Below are 18,485 nucleotides of genomic sequence, written 5' to 3' on the forward strand. Positions count from 1 at the left end.
TAAAGCTCTGCTGCATGGGTAGAACACCACAATAAATATTTCTTCAGTTTTAACAGAAAATCTAAAAGCTGAGTTGTTTGTTGGATACACCTTTCTGCACCCAGCCTTCCCTGCAGACATTAAGCTGTGCATATTAAAACCTATGGATTTTTCTTGCATTAGTTGCATTTTTCAGGTGATTCAGGGGAGCAGAGGGACATCTTGTTTCCCAGATTTTTAGAGATAACGTTAAAACCAAGGTGATCACTAAATATAAGTCTTAGAAATTAAAAAACAGTTGTGAACAAGCAACAAGGTCAGCCTCCTTACTGCAGAGGTGCATGTTTGACCACTACTGCTTCTGTGTATTTGGTGCTTGCCATCAGAAGGTTGGATCAGTACCAGTGGATTAACTGAGGGGTGAAAAACAGCTGTTGCAGACAACTACCCTAATAAAAATAGTTTAAAAGCATTCATGAGTTTCAGCTTGCAATAAGGAAACAAAAAAAAAAAAACTTTTCAAATCATTATCTAAATTCCATTCCTAAAGGACAGGGATAGATTGCAACATGGCCTCTGTACTTGGTTTTCAAGTTTCACAGTAGAAAAAAAAACTGACCTACATGATTACTATTAATGTAATTGAATTGAATTTGTTTAAATAATTAGGAGTCAGGATAGCAGGCTAGACTCATAGAACACAGCTCTGCTCGCAAGAAACAAAACTGCTTCTAACAGGTTCAGAGCAACATCAGCCAAAGCATTCACAGGTAAACCAATAGTCACATACAGAAAAAAAGAGTCAGACTCACCCAGCTGGTGAAGGAGCTCTCTGACAACACAGCACCCCTCAAGAAGCAGCCCAAGAGATGCTGTCCCTTCAGTGGCTGGCCTTTATATGAGCCATGGGGTGCTCCACTCTCAGCCCACCTCTTCTGATCAGCTGGGGATCACAGGTGCAAACAATCTGTGCTCCCTGGGCCAGACACAGCCCTTCACCAGGTGCTCCATCACCACTTCAAGCCCTAAACTAACAGTTCCCCTAAATCACCATACAAAATATTCATAAATTAGAGTGGGCTTTTTTAGTGTCATATTTGAATCTGTGGCGGAGATACAAGTAAGCTTGTGGAAACATGCAATGTTCTGTGCCATGAGGCATCAGAGTATTCACCAAATACTGGTTAGCAGTCATAGCACAGACTACCGTACAGGTTTGAGCTTCTCCAGGCCGTTGATCCAGCATGTCCGGATCCCTCTGTAGGGCCTTCCTAATCTCAGGCAGATCAACACTTCCTACCAGTTTGGTGTCACCTGCAAACTTGCTGAGGGTGCACTCAATCCCCTTGTCCAGGTCATCAGTAAATATATTAAGTGACTCCAGACCCAATACTGCTCACTAGGAACACCACCAGTGACTGGTTGCCAGCTGGATTTAACTCTGTTCACCACCACTCTCTGGGCCTGCTGCTCCAGCCAGCTTTTTACTCAGTGAACAGTACACTTGTCCAAGGCTATGGGCTGCCAGCTTCTCCAGCAGAACACTGTGGGAGACAGCGTCAAAGGCTTTGTTGAAGTCTAGCCTGGCAGGTCACCTGGTCATAGAAGGAAATAAGGTTGGTCAAGCAGGACCAATTTGCATGAACCTTTCTTGCCGGTCCTGATCCCCTGAGTGTCCTGCACATGGCACATTTCTCTGATTCACCAAGTCATCTTGCCCGTATCTATGGATAGAAAATGAAGTATATCATTAGAGGTGGTCCATAACATTAATGATGAATGCAGATTAATTTCTTTTTTGATATCTCTTGTGCTTTCTTAGGCAGTGATTCCTTTGCGGTGTTAGCAGTCTCTACACAGGGAAGAGTAATTTATGTTTTTGCTGTGAGACAGGTCTGCTTTTCTGTCTGTGAACAGATGTTTATTCAGTCAGTAACTCCAGTGCTCAATGCTGCAGGTGAATATAAGCACTATTTAGTTGTGGTGTGTTTCAGTGGGATTTTCTGTTGTGGTGGTGTTGGTTTCTGCAGTATCTTCCTTTGATACGGTGTGTTCTCTGACTGACTAACCTGGTCATTCTCGATTGGAGATAATAGAGCCTCTCATTTACAGCTTAGTTTTGAAGATTTATAGTAGCTGCATCCCATTGCTCAATTTATATCAGTAACTATAACTTTTATTCCACTAGAAGAACATTGAGGTTTTGTATTCACCATAAAAAATGGAAAATCAATTCTAGATTTTCCAAACAGTGCCACACAATGACATTAGAAATATGGCATTGAGTAGGAAATCCTGTGTATTGAAAGTAAAATTCAGGTACTTTATTGGCTTTTTCAGAAGGCAGTTTATGAATTTCACCAGAAATATGTAAAAGATTTGTTTATATGATTATATTATTATATGCCTTTTTCAGATATGCTGACTCTAAAAAAAAAGGTGTGACACACTATATTTATTAGTATTAAGATATTAATAACTACACCTATCTATCTGTAACAATACATTTTCAGACCACTATTTCTGCTCTTATGGCTGCTTTTGATTCAGTCACATAGAAGCACCACAGAAAGGTCTATTGAATAGGTTGGTTGTTACTTAACCTTCTCTTCTGATACAAGTTTTGAGTATCTCTTGCAAAATGAAAGCATTCAGTTGCCAGTGGGGGAAAAAGTTTCTAGCCAGAATTAATATAAATCATCTGGATTAAGAATCAAGCCTGATTCACCGTAGAAATATAATCACAAAGTCATTTATGTTGGAAAAGAACTTGAAGATTCTCCAGCCCAGCCATCACCGAATACTTCTCAGTCCACCACGAACCCACACACCTAAGCGCCACATTCCCCCATCCCTTAAATGCCCCCAGGGATGGGGATCCCACCTCCTCCCTGGGCAGCCCATTCCAATGCCCAGCCTGCACTTCCATGAAGAAATTCTTCCTGGCTGCCAATGTAAACCTTTGCTGACGCAACAATTTGAGGCTGTTGCCCGATGTCCTTTAAACTAACACACGTCTGTCCTGGATTAGACAGAGAAGGTGAATCACATACAGTGGATGCATTAACCGTGTGGGAAGCTGCACATAAACATACAACACTCAACAGCATATGATCATCAGCTTAAGAAATTACTGGGCTTTGTACTGTGCCTTCAGAGTGTTAGCTTGTTTTTATCTCCTCGTTTTATCTTAACGTTGGATTATTTTGAAATGGTCTTCAAAGCAGTGTAGATGTACTTGTGCCATTTTCTTTACAGTGAATAAGGAGAAAATGCAATTTTAAGCATTTAAATATGCATCTGAATTAAACCCTTATCTGTGCTGTAAAACTTGAGGGCTATCTCAAAAAGAAAACAAATCCAATTATGGCCAAGTCACATGAGAGAGTGAAATCAAATTTAATTACTTCTTTCAAAAGAAAATTACTTCTTTCAACCTTTTATTAGCAAAATTCTACAGTTATTTTTATCACTATAAAAAGGAACAAAGTTGGAAGAGAAGCTGTCTTCATGGAGTTTGCACTCCATTCTTTATTACTTAGTACTCAGCTGAACATGGCAGGCCTTTCTCTTATGCGAATTTCTGATTGCCCAGAACATAAGCCAGAAAATGTTTTATGGTAGAAGGTGCTTGTACTCAGGGTTAGAAAAAAGCCCACAAGTTTATCGTTAGAAAAAGCAAAATGGACTTGATTTATTTTATTGCAAGTTATCTTTATAAAAATATTGTCATTATTGCTGAACGTGCATAAAAATCACAGCAGAAGTATTGTGCTTTCTCTTGCTGTAGGAAGGGCTTTAGTCAATGCAGTGGAAATAATGCTGCTATGACCTTCACAGCATTGGAAGTGTTGAAGGCACAATTCCATTGATTCAAGAATTCTAGAGCTTTTTTATGAGTGAATGAAGCTTCACACAGAGGGCTGCCTTCGCTCCTCAGATGCGATCTACAACCAGTCAAGTTAGAGAGGGACAGGTAAAGGATAAGACATTGATTTTACCCTGTGCAAGTGAGATTCAAGTATTTGCCTCCTTGAAGAAGTTCCTCGTGTATGGCCTTGGCTTAGTCTCTGATATCACATAAAATACAAGAGCCAGAAACCTTAAGTGTCTGTTTCTCAGGAAATTAGACTGGAAGCTTAAAAGCTTCATAAATTCATATTAAAATCTGAGATTGGCAGTTACTCATTTTACAGGGGAAAAAAAAAAAAGAAGCTTGAAGATGTTTTCAAATTTAATCATACATCACTCTGATGGAATAAATGTTGGAATTAATTTCTTGCTGTGCAGAACTGTGCGGGAGGCCTGGAAAGAATGTTTGAGAATGGTGCAAGGAAACGGATGTCATTTTTATTAGCATGAGATAACTTGAACATCGTAATGTAAAACTCACCCAAAGAACTCTAGAAAAAGTGAAATGAAAATACATTCTACTCTCTCCTTAAAAGCATATCAAATATGTAATGCTGGTCCAAGCCGGTATTGGAGTCCTGAGGGAACTGGCTGATGCAGTGTCTCGATGATATTCGTGAAGTCACAGCAATCATGTGGAGGCCCTGGGGGCTGGAAAAAAGGCAGTGTCACTCCTGTTTTTAAGAAGGGTTGAAGGGACGACCCAGGGAACTGCCAGCCTGGGAAGAGAGGGGTGGTACAAAACAGCCAGCACGATTCTGTCAGCCAATTCATCTCACTGTTTTTGCTGCAAAGTACAAAGTATCGTGAAGATGAAGAACCCTAGCTGCATAAGGTGCCGTTTTTCTAATACCTGAACAACTGGAGATGCTACTTAAAACCTGATGGCTTGGAAGTTTAACAGCGAGAGGAAAAGAAGTAAGCTGGAACAGTAGAGATAAAGAAATATTGGTATAAAGACACTTCTCTTGAAATATCCAAAAGATAGCATTTGTCTCTGTGTAGAATCTAATGCAGATTGTATATGGATATGTGTCCCGTAGACAGTTTTAAGAAGTGAGACTCCTTTACCCAACTGTGGTTGTGTCAAGTAGTGCCAATATTCTTGATGGAAGCGACCTGAAAAGTTGTGATTGTTTCAGATAACTGTTTCTCTTTAAATATGTCGGTTTGCCTATCGAGCACTTTCCAAATGAAATTCACCTTTTGTGAAATGAAAATGCAACCTTTTCTTGTGCCTTGCTGCTGCCTTCTGCCTAAATGAGGCAAAGAGGGTTTGGTACTTAGCAGTGTGGGTTCTCTTTGGGACTTGAAGAGCTGCATTCCCCAGGTTAAGCTGGTTTGAGTTTCTAACCACAGACTTTGAGTTTGAATGAGTAATGCTGAAGACTTTTCCTGCTTAGAATATTTCTGTATTGATAAAGTTGGTAATCATCATATGATAATAACAATAATAATAATAAAATATTGTTTATTTTAAAGGCATTATAGTTACAACTTCAAGCAACTCACATACATTCCAAAAGCAATGGGTTTTTTTGTTGCTGATAGTTTGAAGCATGTGCAAAAGTGATAAATGAGAGAACATAAGCAAAAGAACGGCGTCTCCCTGAGTTGTCAAATGGAGAAAGATTTGCAGTTACTGTCACTTTGGGCTATTTGTAGTTAATCTCCAGATGAGTCAGCAATCTTGTAAAGCATAGAAAGCTATTTCAGTCAAATCCTAGAGGCAGTATAATGCTTTGTCTTTGAACCCTAGAAGGCCTTTCAATATTGTGTTGAGATGTGCATGGAAATCTAACGTTTTTTAGTTGTAGAGCAAAGCAGGAAGCTTTGTGTTGCCACGGATAATGGCTGTGATTATTTTGCCTGGTTGTAACCGTTTCCTTGGTTTGGGTTCCACGTGCAGGGAGTTGGCCTCTCAGTCCATGGACATTTCCGAGTTGCGACCGAAAAGACAGTTTTTGCAATGCCAGAAACAGCAATAGGTAAGTAGATTTTAGCTGGTTATCATACATCAACGTGTTTCAAGTTATGCCCTTCATGTAATTAGGATGAGATGCAGTTGAGTGAAACTAATGGCTGTATTGTATTTTATACAGGAGCTGGAAATGACCACATTCTGAAAGTATTTTTTCTTGTAAGTCGATAAGAACTTGTCTCAATTTTGTTGGTCACTGAGGTTCTTAAAACAGGCTCTACTGCCTAGCTTGACAAAAACTATCAGGATGCAGTTTGTTAAAAATAGATGTGAGGAACAAAGGATTTGCCATAACGTGTAAGCAGATAAAGTCAGAAGATCCCAGTGCAAATGAGTTAAACCTTATTACAGCTGGAGCTCAGCATGAGACAAACCACCTGATCTGCACCGTTAATGAAGCAAACGTTGACATTCTCTTTTTTCTTGTGGACTATTGCTGTGAGGTCCATTATAGCTGTGTACAAATTATAATCTCGTACAGTGGACGAGATCACAGTTACATTGTTCCTTTTAAGTAGCATCCTATAACTTTTATTTTCTGATGTTTGACCCTACAAAAGCTTTGTCAACTTTGAGATGTATGATAGAAAATTTTATGTTCCTGAACTACGTAAAGAGAGGGATAGGCTTCAGGAAAAGTCAGATCACAGTGAACCTTCATGTGAGATCACTCATGCGCCCCTTGAAGGCAATACTGGTAGCATCAAACTATCCACATAGAATGTATTACTGCCTGCCTTCTGGACACTTGTTAATTCTTTGTGTCTAATTCCCACCTCCCTGCTTAGCAGCAAAGTTTACAAAGATTGCTTAAAGAAGACTAACAGTGTAGTTCTTTTGCATATAAAATTATTCTAATAATAAAGACACCTTCATTTTCTTCTTCAAAGGTAAATATGCACGTAGTCTTATGCTAAGAAAGATGATTTACTTTACATACATTTTCTGTGAATACAGGGACTTATTTAAGCAAAAATAGATCGTGAAGATGCATAAAGTAAAAGCTTAGATCTTGCTTACGAGGGAAAGTAATTAAAACCCTTTTAGGATCAATTAAAGTAAAACCACTGAAATCTGCTTGGATTTAAGGGCTTAGCTGTTTTGATCTTTGCGGTGTATGTTTAAAATGTCTGGCTGCTGAGAGACTGTATTAGTGGAATTGTTTGTGTGTTACTTTCAGAAGACATTGTACCTTTTTGGTGAAATGAAAACAGTGCTCATTGAGCTGCTACATTTTCACAGTTACTTACACACCACCATAAACAGAAAGTGACATTTATATGCCATTTGGGAAATAAAAGTTGTAGATGGTAGGCGTTTCCTGCTGATAGAGATAATGCTGGATTGCAGTTTAAATGTGGGAGGGTGTGGACAAACCTCCCCTGGTGGAAAGAACAAGAGATGAAAGTATATTGTCAGAAATGGGCTGTAAGGTGCTGCTGGAGTACCAGCATGTTCTCGGATATCTAACCATTCTGTAACTTTCTACAACTCATTTACAAACAAAACTCCAACTGCAGCTGCAAGAAAAGGTGAGGTGTGTCGTAGCATCTGTGTCAGAGCTCAAGTTGCTCGTAAGCTCGATGTTACAGACATGGGCTTCTGGCCTGGCCTGCCCAGTGCACATTCATTGTCTTTTCAAATAGGGATCCGGGAAGCAGTATTGAGAGAACTAAGGGAAATGCTACAGGGACAAGAGGAGTAAAATCTGAAGAGGAAAGGAAGATGGGATCCTTGCATGGGGTACAGCAGAGGCTGCAGTGGACTGCTCTTAAGCATCTGAGCAGGTTTAAGTGGATTAGCTGCACTCTTAACTAACCCTGCTTGTACATACTGCTCTAATTAAAGAGATCTTCATTTAGTTTAGTTTCACTCACCTCTAAAGTGACTCGAATCAATCAGCTTTATAGTTTATTTAGAATTAACCTTCCCACGTATGGGAAGGGCCCTATAAATCACAAAGATGGGTTTTCCTTTGAAACCTTGAGGAAATTCATGGGACCACAGGGAGAGTAATGCTTCAGTACTGATGCTAAGGCACCGGTATTTAATTGCAGAAAAGAAGAAAAGGTTTTTACAGCCCTGATGGATAGGGAAAATGATGCAACTGACTTTGCAATGGATTTATGAGAGCATTTTCATTTTGAAACGAAGGAGTTTTTTTGCAATAGTAGGGAATCCAAGAGGAGACAGATGAATAAAAATATAAAATGAAATGGCGGTCTTTGCATCAACATGTCTCAAACTGAGGAAGGACAAGGCAGAGTGGCCTATTCATAAAGTGACTGCAGACGGGAAAGAACGTAGGTGATGAAATAGAGATAATAGAGCTTAGGGCTCTGAAAGGCTGCCAACAAGACAGTGAGTGTTTTAGAAGAGCTGCAAATAGAATGAAGACAGTTGTCTGGCACATCTGTAAGTTATGTGCCAGTGGAAATGATGCAATTTGGAAGGTATTCAAGAGTTTGCTTTTGGGAAGGGTTCAGATGATAGAGAAATATAAGTCAGAGGGAAGTTGTGACACGAGAGCTGTGCCCAAGTTAGAGATGGAAGTGAGACAAGCGGAAATGCGCGCTGAGTTACGTGCACATCTGGGACAAGTTCTTCTCCCCTCATTTTCTTTTTTGCTTTGTTCTGTTTGTTACAGGCCTTTTCCCTGATGTAGGTGGAGGTTATTTCTTGCCAAGGCTTTCAGGAAAGATCGGCTATCTCCTCGCACTGACAGGATTCAGGCTGAAAGGAAGAGATGTGCTAAAAGCCGGCATCGCCACGCATTTCGTAGAATCAGAAAAGGTAAACTGCCAACTGGAGCTCACCAGGGCTCAGCCTGGTGCTGCCGTGACAAGTTGGAGTGGTCAGCACACCGATGTGCACTTAGCAACTTGAGCACGTGCAGAGGTACAGTCACTGTAGCTGGCCCTGCTCTGTGAATGGGAACTGTAAGGGACTCTCAGGTGTCACTGCAGTGCTTGCCGGCTTGTGACAGCTTTGCCTGAAGAGGGAGCAAATGCTGCTGTAACCACGATTCTGCTGTTTAAGGGCATGATTTACTGAGCATAACTTGGTCACTTCAAAAGTGGTACCATATGCCTTCATCTTGTCTTACTATATCGTATCAGTTGTTCGCTTTCTGGACGCAATCTAGACAACACTATCTGAAACAAGAGGTTATTTACACAGCTGCAGAGTCTCTAATTTAGATAACAGCCAATTAATGTGTTCCTTATCAGTCTCCTTAATAATATCCTGTAAGTGGCTGTAAGAAAATGCAAAAATTAGCATATTTGATAAAGTCGGTCACCATGTTCCCGTACTTCAAGTGGTTATAAGTGTAGGAGAAAAGGCATCTGATTCTCTTTTGCCAAGACAAGACCAATGACTGTCAGTGTGACTGCACCACTGGAGCTGGCTAGAGATGCAGGCTGGCAGATAGCACTTGGAGCACTGTGTGGTTGCCAGGCTTCCTGCTCTCAGGATGGCTTCGCCTGCCCCAGCTGCAGCACCGGGAACAGGGCTTTGTGCTGATCACTGCAGACATACCTCAACCTAGGATCAGCACTTCTGAAAAGTGAACGCCACTTCTTTAAGACCTGGCCAAAAGATTGTGTGCTTTTTATTCTTATTATTACTATTTATTTTTATTTTTTGTAATAGCTGCACAGTTACAGATGTATATGTAATACACACATGTAGTTACACTATACTGTACTATTGTCATAGCGGTAGTAATTCAGAAAGTACATTCTGTTTTCCTTACTCTTAATTCTTATTTTCCATAGCTACCTGACTTAGAGAAAGACCTGATAGCATTGAAATCTCCTTCAAAAGAAAATATTGCAGACTTGCTGAACTCTTACCACATGCAGGTAATCCAATTAGTTACTGAAATGAAGTAGAAATGTTACTTAAGTGTACGTAAGTGCAAATTCCTTTTTGTGCTACTGGTTATTTGTTCTATGGTGACAAGATAATAGGTTTCTGAACTCCTTGTACTCTATGAAATAATACTTTGTAGCACAAACACCCACAGAAAATGTCTGCTTTTTCTTTTCCCTTTTTATTCATTTTGTATCCTGGAAATTCCTACTGTGGTCAGCGAACTTTCTCTTTCAGTGTGTATAAATGGGTTCCCAGCTGGTAGCATGATGATGCAGAAAAAACATTGCTGCTTATTTTTTTCTGTTATTTGATTTTTAGCATACTTTGCAGAAGGCAAAATATATAGCCAGTAGCAAAACGTGATGGCAAGTACAGGCTGGGGAGTTATCCTCAAATGAGACAAGTACAGACATAATGGGAAGAACCATGGTTGTTCTCCAGAGGCTGCAGGAGTCACAGGGCCAGATGTGCAATGCTAGGCTGCTTGCTTGGAAGTGGGTGTTTTCTATTTGCTGGCCTGAAGAATGTGCTACCCTTATGCATTTGATGTGAATTTTAGCATTCCTGTGATACAGACCATCTGCAGATGGGGTTTGAAGCCTGAACTTAAGTTGTCCATTAATTATTCAAATATTTTACATGTGTGTCACCTTGAAACAATTAAAAGTCTAAATGAGTACAGCACTTGTTTGTAGGATCTTTATTAGTAGAGTGCTGATATTTCCTCTTGAAAGCATTTGAGAGCTCTAAAGCAACATTTTCAGGGAGAAAAATGTGCTGTTTTCCCAGTGGACAAACCCATCATTTTTGGAGGCAAATTGAAGAAGACTGCTAACGTGTAATTGGCATTTGTATTGGCGTCATGGCACCGTGGGCATGGCAATGGTTTAGCCAGTGGCTGTTTATTTCAAAAGGAAGGGAACTTCTGGAGCCAAGCTGGGTTTCCCTTTCATCAGTCATCCTGAGTATTGCTGCCCAGTTGATTGGATTTAAAATGAGCAGTGCCTGCTCCTCCTATTTCTCTTTCGGAATTACTACGTTCATAAGTGAAGATTAAATAGAAAAATAATGTAGGTAAGCTGATTTCCATAGTGGCACTGAATATTTTGCTAAATTGAAAGGCCTGAAAGAGGAGTGATTCTGCGTTGCACTGTGCTGCTTCACAAGATGACATTTGGTGCCTGAGAGAAGAACCACGCGTGCCTTTTTCCAGCTTTGCTCTTTTCTGTTTCAAATGTGTAAAGCCATACGTGTCTGTATGGGAAACCAGGCATCCCTTTTCCTGCCTTCTACATTCCCTGTTTTTTGAGGAGACTTACCAACATTGGCTTTCTTGGTCCGTTTGACAGAAACATATCCATAGGATAACCATGATTACCCATGTACAAGATGACCGTGCAGTCAGATATGTGTATGTCACAGCTCAGAGCCAGCACTGCAGTGTGGTGACACCTCTGACACTCACAAGATGAAGCAGGAAGATCATTGTGCACACTGTAAAACAAATTCATTAAAAACAGCCTACAAGCATTACGTGTTCATTTATCTTACCCTATTTCTGATGTTTTTCACTACTGCTGGGCTTTCCAGACAACTGAAATAATCGAGTCAAATATGTGTTTGCTTTTTAAATAGACCAAAATTGACCAAGAAAAGGAGTTTGTCCTTGATGAACATATGGAGAAGATTAACAGGTATCCAGAAATCTTCTCTTTTGTTCTTTTGGGTAGAAGGCATGAAGACAGATCCAGAAACAATGTTTTGCAGATAAGGTGAAAGAGATGCCATGTAAATATTTGCTTTTGGTGTGCTTCATGTGAAGCTCATTAAATATTTCAGTCTTCAGAATATTAAATACTTGAACATAGTAGCCTGAGTCACACACCATTCTTTTAAGCAACACAGCACATTAAAATACATGTTTTGTTTGAAGGTGGATGGAGTTTTGTGAGAGTAATTTTTCAGTTGGAAAGGAAATGTTACATGGTACATTCATGTTCATGATAGAAGGTTATTTCCGTTTCTCATTTCTCTGTTCCTAGCATTTCATTGGGGAGAGAAGGGCTGAAGACATGAGACAGTTAACTTACTAATTTTCTTCTTCTTTTAGTATTTTTTCAGCAAAGAGCATGGAAGAAATTGTTCAAAAGTTAAAGCAAGATGGTTCTCCTTTTGCCTTGAAGCAGCTAGAGGTAATGACTTCTCTGTTATTTCTGTTAGAGGTTTAAGCTGGTTCTGTGCTTTCCTGCTGCAGAGCAGTCGATAGCTGCCTTAGTAATGCCACCAAAAATGAACCAGAAATGAACAAAAAACCCAACACTCCATATCATAACCAGCAGGACACTGACCGTGATCCTCAAGTTCTCGTGTGTGCTTATGTGGGATTGTAAGTCCTTTCCTCTGACAGGAATATTTGTATGTGAAATGACAAACTGTAAATGCCATTGTGTGTTGTACAGAAGTGCAATCTAGTGAAAAACAAATGCCCTTTTCCCTTTTTTCCCACGACCAGGGGATGATGGTAACAAAGGTTCCTTTTACAGCTTCTCATTTTATTGCCAGGGGTTGGAATAAAACAGTGCCAGCACAATGTTGTTCATTTACTTCCATTTCAGATCCGGACAAATAGCTCGCCATTTCTCATCTCAGGTTTTTTGTTGTTGTTGTTTTTAATCTTCTTTAATGCCCCTTGCTATAGTCATTAGTCACAAAATACGTGGTATTAGTGCAAGCTTCCTGCAAGCCTCAAAAGCAAGAAGCAGCTCACAGGTAATCTCTGTGTTTTCTGTTTCTCCTGTTACGTACCTGTATGTAGGTGCTTTGTGAAAGTCTGTCTTCAGGATGTTCAAATACTACTTACAACGGGATGGAATACAAGCATTTCTCAGGAAGAGCTTTGTTTAAACTGTCATTACTTCTTACAGTATCATTATGTCTTACAGGGCCCTGATTCGTAGTAAAGCAAAACATATCCATCATCTACAGGCTGTCGTTTGGACAGGAGAATAATTTTGTAATGTAATATTGTTAGAATTAGGCATCCTGTCCCCACTGCTTTCAGGATGGTCCTGGAGCAGTGTGTTCTGGAATTACTCCAAGTAACACATACATTTTTGTTCCTCATCAGAGATTTAATATCTTGCCGTTGGAACTCTCAAACGTTTGTGAGGAGAGAATTTTGGAATTAGCTTTGTGCCAGGCAGCACGCTATTACTTTGCACCCTTATGGTGCAGACTACAAAAGCAAAATGGGATGAAAGAGGAAGCTAACACTTGTATTCATGTTCTGTTAACTATCAAACTTATTTCTGGATATTTTGTTGCATACTTAGTTTTATTTCTTAGGACTTTCTAGCAGATTTTTTTCTGTTATATGATTAATAAATGAATGGCTCTCACGCCTGAACAGTTCTCTGAAGAGCAATATTTGCTCCATGTAAGACATCAGATCTTGTTAACATGAATTGCTTCTGTCCGCTCGGGAAGCTGAGAAACAATACTTTCTGGCAGGGAGGAGGTTTGGCAGTGTGAGCAGTACGTTAACTTCAGACAAATTTCTGACGTGCTCTGTACTAAGCAGGACATGTTTGTACAATTAAATACTTACCTGATCCTTGTGGATGTGCTCTGCTGTGTTTCTCTTCGTTGTCCAGGTACAGAAACAGCCGTTCTGCTGTTAAATGCAGAGACCAGGAGTGATTCAGCTATAGGAATGGTTATTTTGTTTCTTTTCTCCTGCTATTTCTTTTGATATGCATTAGCAAGCTGATTGAATAGGCCACGAGTGAAAGCTTAGTTTGGAGTTACTCACTGGGCACATGCACACCTTGGATATAGAGATACTTCTGATCATTCATAAAGTGGAATTTCTGCTTCTGCTGTAATCCATGTACTCTGTGAGCTTGGTATCCTCTTCTGTCCACACTACAATACTGTTGTTTTTTATTTCCAGATGTGCCTGCTTGGTGGGCTTCCACCTGTCTGATGCTAAAATAGACTGCACAAATAAGGAGCATGTAAAGTTGTTAAGCCAGTCACAGTGAAGTATTTACTTAATCCAACCAGAAGTGCTAAATGGGATCAAAATCTGCAAAGCATCACGTTTGAGTTCCTTTTCACACGGTGCTTTTATAGAGCTTTTGGGGGAGCAGGTCAGCTCAGCTACTGATCACCTTCATTGTTAGCGAAGGACTTCCAGGGCAGCACACAGAACACTGCAGAGACTGTAAGAAGGAACAGACACTGTGCTGACAGCAGCTGGCTTGCAGGGATGTAGACACCAATCCCTGAAACTCTAAATGAGTGTGCAGTAGGTGGGTGAGATAGATGGTAGGGATGAAGCTGGGTGGTTTCCTAGTAGCAGCGAATTCAAGAAAAGAAGCATTTGCACTGTTACAGACCAGTAAGTGATGTGTCAGTCCCTAAGTAGCTTTCCAGCAATGCTTTGCCTAGAGCTCCTTTTGTCAGAGCTTATCCAGAGTCATTGTTCAGTGCAGACCAACGAACGCTTTGGTATTTCAGAACATGAGTGATAAATGTCTTCACCTATTGCAAGACAGGTGATACATTGGACCTCTGGGGTTTCTGTTTCTTTTAACTTACAGCAAGCCTCCTCAAGGACCCTCAACAGCTCAGGTTCAGGTCAGAGACTGTAATGGCCTTGGAGACAAAGATGTTCCAGCTGTTTTTCTTGTAAGGGACTCCACTGAGTCAGAGCCGCTTAATTTGGTCATATTAATTTGCTGGTATCTTACTGGAACTCAGATATGTTGCAAATTCAGCTTTGTAGCTTTCAGGTTCGTTAACACTGAAATCAAGATGGTCTCAGAGATGCTAACATAGATGTCAGATCCTTGTATGACAACTCCTTTGCATTTTTGTACTCACTCTCCCACGCCGGCCTATCCTGTCTCCTTTTCAGGTCTGTTCCCAAGCACCAGTCCCCTCCTTCTCTTTGTACATAGGGCTTATTTATAGATATACACTGACTCATTTTTCTGCATTACCACCTACCCATTTTCTTCCCTTCTTCCTCTTCCTTCAGCTTGATTTGTAGCAGTGTCTCCTCCACCTCCAGCCTCATTGATATGCTGAGATAGGCAGTGCTGTGTGCACATGACTCGTTAAGTTAATCTTCCCCTTTTCAGTTTTTTTCCCCTCATTTCATCTGGGGAAGCAATGTGTTGCCCTGTGCACACCACTTGGCTTGGTCTGAGCAAACACATTCTGATATAGAAGACAGAGAAAAGATCCAGTTCAAGGGTACAGCCAGTAGGCATGCATTAAGGGAAGAAAGGAGTCCTGTTAGGAACTGCTGCATATCTGAGACCTATATCATGATGTAACTAAACAGGCATAGCTGGGTTCTTTATCTGCTGAAAAGATGCTACTTGTTAGCTTTACCAGGATTGGTTCTTTCTTAACTATTTTCTCTCTCAAAAATGGTCAACATCAGCATCAAGGAGAACAATAGAACCAATGCTTTTAAGTCTCAATTCCACATCGCCCTGCTCGTACAGCAATCACATGTTTTCCAGCTTAACTGGGCTAAATGGGTCACTGCTGTATCAGCTGGTGTCTGGAGAGGGATGAAGAGTAATTGAGAGCCAGAAAAAATGTTGATGTTGATGACTGGAAAGCTGCCATTCCAGTCTGTGGGTAAGGAGTCTAATGTCTGCAATGAAAATAATGTAAAGAGGCAAGTCTTCCATCTGCCACTTCTCAGTAGAGTGGTAAAAATGTCCTAATTGACTGGAAATGTCTTTTATACTGTGAATAATAAAGAGGTTTTAGTTGGGTTTGCAGGAGAAGGAGGCACGTTTAGATTAATGAGCTGAAGATCAGCAACCATAAAATGTAGCTTCTTTCCTCAACAGACCTCAAAGCTTTGAAGCTAAGTACTGTTTTATTAAGCAGATTTTTGTCCTTCTCCCCACCTCCTCTACTGTTTACTGGCACGCTGTTAATTGAAGGATAGTCACGAGAGCCAGATTTACAGCGTTTGTTTGTATGCTTTAGGCAGATCCTGTCTGTTGCGTAATATTTATAGCCTGTAGCTCTGTCAGAAGAAGGAAGACTTCCAGGCTTTCTGTCTGCAGAGCAGGGTAGGGCTGAGTTACTGCACTGTCTGCTGATCCCATACAGGAAGCCTGTACAGACCTGGGTTTGATATCTTTTGTGTCATTTCCCCTCTCCCCAGGATTTTCTTCTTGTTATATTGCAGATAGGCATAAAACAAATACAAGGTTTGTGGCTAAACTTGACGGTGTTACCTTGCTATTGTATCAAACAAAGCTTAAATGTTACACCATAGTAATATCAGCTGCAGCATCAGTAACATTTAAGAGCAATTCAGACTGTATATATATAAATATATCCTCCAAAAAAGAACAGAACTGCTTGTAACAGTCACCTCCACTTCCAAAAATATGTTAGGAAATGTCTTTCAAACTGCGCTGGATTCTGTAGCTGGCAGTGGTTGGATCAGAAGTGATGGGACCTGAAGAGTTTTCGGCCTCCCAGAGGTTCTGGCCTGCTTCCCAGAGACTTTGGTGTAAAGTCTGTGCAGGTCACTTCACTGAGGATGACAGCATGGTGGCAGGGAGCAGGAGGACTGGGCAGCCTGTAGAGGAGAGCTCAGGCAAGAGTGCCATCCCACAAAGTTTGAAATGCAAAAGAAGGATTTTCAAATGCATCTAAGTTGAAGAGTATGGAAATAATTGTTCATGTCTTCCCCAGACTATCAATAAGATGTCGCCTACATCCCTAAAGCTGACTCTCAGACAACTCAGAGAAGGTGCTTCCTTGAGTTTACAAGACGTGTTCACCATGGAGTACAGACTGAGCCAGGCGTGCATGGTAAGCAGGAAGCAGACAGCTATTTCTGCAGCCAGGGTTGGGGCAGATCTGTCAGAGACAAGTTTTACATAGGTTACACCAAAGGCTCACATTTATTTCCAGCATGTTACTTTAAGATAACATTTTTTTTGCGTGTTGTTAAATGAATCAGATGTATGTGAGAATGTGGTGTATCCAGTTCTGATACATTTGATGCCTGCTGGTATCTTCACCTGATAATGGTATTGTTGCTCCATTACCAGTATAGCGTCCTTAGAGATTTAAATGTGAAGTTTTCTCTTCATCAAAAAGAACTGGATATTTCCAGGATTCCTTTAACTGCAAAGTGTTCTAAGTGTGCAGAAGACATTCCTGAAGGTGAGCTTCTCTCTGAGGAACTCTTCGTCCTGCACACTCATCACCATACAGAACTTTTCAGGAACACCCACGAGCTGCAGTGGATGAAAGCTGCTTGCTTAATAAGGGATGGATGTTAGGAGTTCTGGCTGTGTTCAAGCAGATGTTGTAACTTCTTAATGAAGAAAGTATGACTAGGAAATAGTAGTACAAGTAGAAATTAACTGAATCCTGAGAACTTGCATGACAGACAGAAGTGGGAAAAGGAAAGAGGGGATCAGTAGTTTATCCTGTTACAGCTTGGTCCTTTGTCTTTCAGAGAGGCCATGACTTCTATGAAGGGGTTCGAGCAGGTAAGTGCACATGCCAAATGTTTCCCAAGCTAAACAATCTACCACCTCACTGTTGTGTTAACCTCTGGAAATAGAAGTGTATGCAGCAACAGCCCAAGAACACTTGCCAGCTTGCTTTATTTTGGCTCTGCTCGGTCAAAAGGTTTCTCTTGGTACAAACTAATAGCTACAGTGTTTCCTCTGTGATCTCACTGTCCTTAAGGTTTGTATCCACCAACTAACACAGCGCTGTGAGAAGGTTTCAGGAGGGCTTTGGGCAAGTTCTAAGCATATTTAATGCCAGGACTAGTGATTGCTAAGCTGGTCCCTTCTGTGCCAAGTGGTAATGCTGCTACACAGCTGGCTCAGCCAGCTCTAGGGTGATTTAAGAAACGAAGACTGAAAGTCAATAACAAGTATTTGCATAGAATACAGTTACAACAGAGATTACTTTTGACAGTGTCAAAAATTCAGTGAAGGTGTCTCACTGCAATAAAATTACGTCTGTTAAATAATTCAGCGTTTTACAGCAGTGTTCAAGATAGGTAGCAGTAAGAGCAGAGCAGCAGTTCAGCAGGTTCATTCAGGGGACAGATGCCCTTGATTCTGCTGCTGATTCAACGTGCAGTTTGTCAAACCCAATGTCACATCTGTTAGAAACTGCAGGAATTATTTATGTACTATTCAGCACAAGATGAAACAAAACAAAAGCATTTTCTTCTCCAAGGAGCTTACAGTGCAAGACATTTGTGTAACACTTTGGGAATAAGAGGTGGGAACCTGGCTTTTAGTTTTCACACAGTTATGCACTCAAGTATGTACTGTCACCTCCTCCTCACTCTTTATATTTGTCTTTAAAATCTACTTGCATAGCGAAGGTTAGTTTGACTATTTCCTGTCAGTAATGCTGTATTTAAGACAGCCTAGGGATGAGAGATTCAAAGGTTTGCACGACACAGGACAACCTTCTTTTATTAATTAGTCTTTAGCACTCATTAACGGAGACTCCTTTTAGGATTTTACCACACGTTGAGAAGTATGTACTTTTCATTGTGTAATGGGGATAATGATATCTTCAGGAGAGAATATTCCTACAGTATATTCTGAATTCACCATATAGGTTTTCACAGCTGCTGAAATGAAGTAATTTTGGAAGATACAAACCTCAAAGGCTGGGAGTTGGATGAACACCAGACCAACTCCTGATT

The 18,485-nt window shown here is 40.6% G+C and overlaps 1 protein-coding gene across 3 annotated transcripts in view; it reads left to right on the forward strand.

Annotated features, from left to right (window-relative positions):
- The window catches only part of HIBCH (3-hydroxyisobutyryl-CoA hydrolase), a 37,881-nt gene that overhangs the window by 14,221 nt on the left and 5,175 nt on the right, over window positions 1–18,485 (forward strand). For all 3 annotated transcript variants that reach the window (XM_042874761.1, XM_042874759.1, XM_042874760.1), the window contains 7 exons: window positions 5,801–5,879; window positions 8,520–8,665; window positions 9,652–9,738; window positions 11,387–11,445; window positions 11,862–11,943; window positions 16,490–16,609; window positions 17,265–17,298. In XM_042874761.1, the coding sequence (XP_042730695.1) occupies window positions 5,801–5,879; window positions 8,520–8,665; window positions 9,652–9,738; window positions 11,387–11,445; window positions 11,862–11,943; window positions 16,490–16,609; window positions 17,265–17,298 (607 nt within the window). The remainder of the gene's footprint in view (window positions 1–5,800; window positions 5,880–8,519; window positions 8,666–9,651; window positions 9,739–11,386; window positions 11,446–11,861; window positions 11,944–16,489; window positions 16,610–17,264; window positions 17,299–18,485) is intronic.

Source organism: Lagopus leucura, unplaced genomic scaffold, assembly GCF_019238085.1.
Source record: "Lagopus leucura isolate 7727_CA_CO unplaced genomic scaffold, USGS_WTPT01 Super-Scaffold_100012, whole genome shotgun sequence".
Taxonomy (NCBI): Eukaryota; Metazoa; Chordata; class Aves; order Galliformes; family Phasianidae; genus Lagopus; species Lagopus leucura.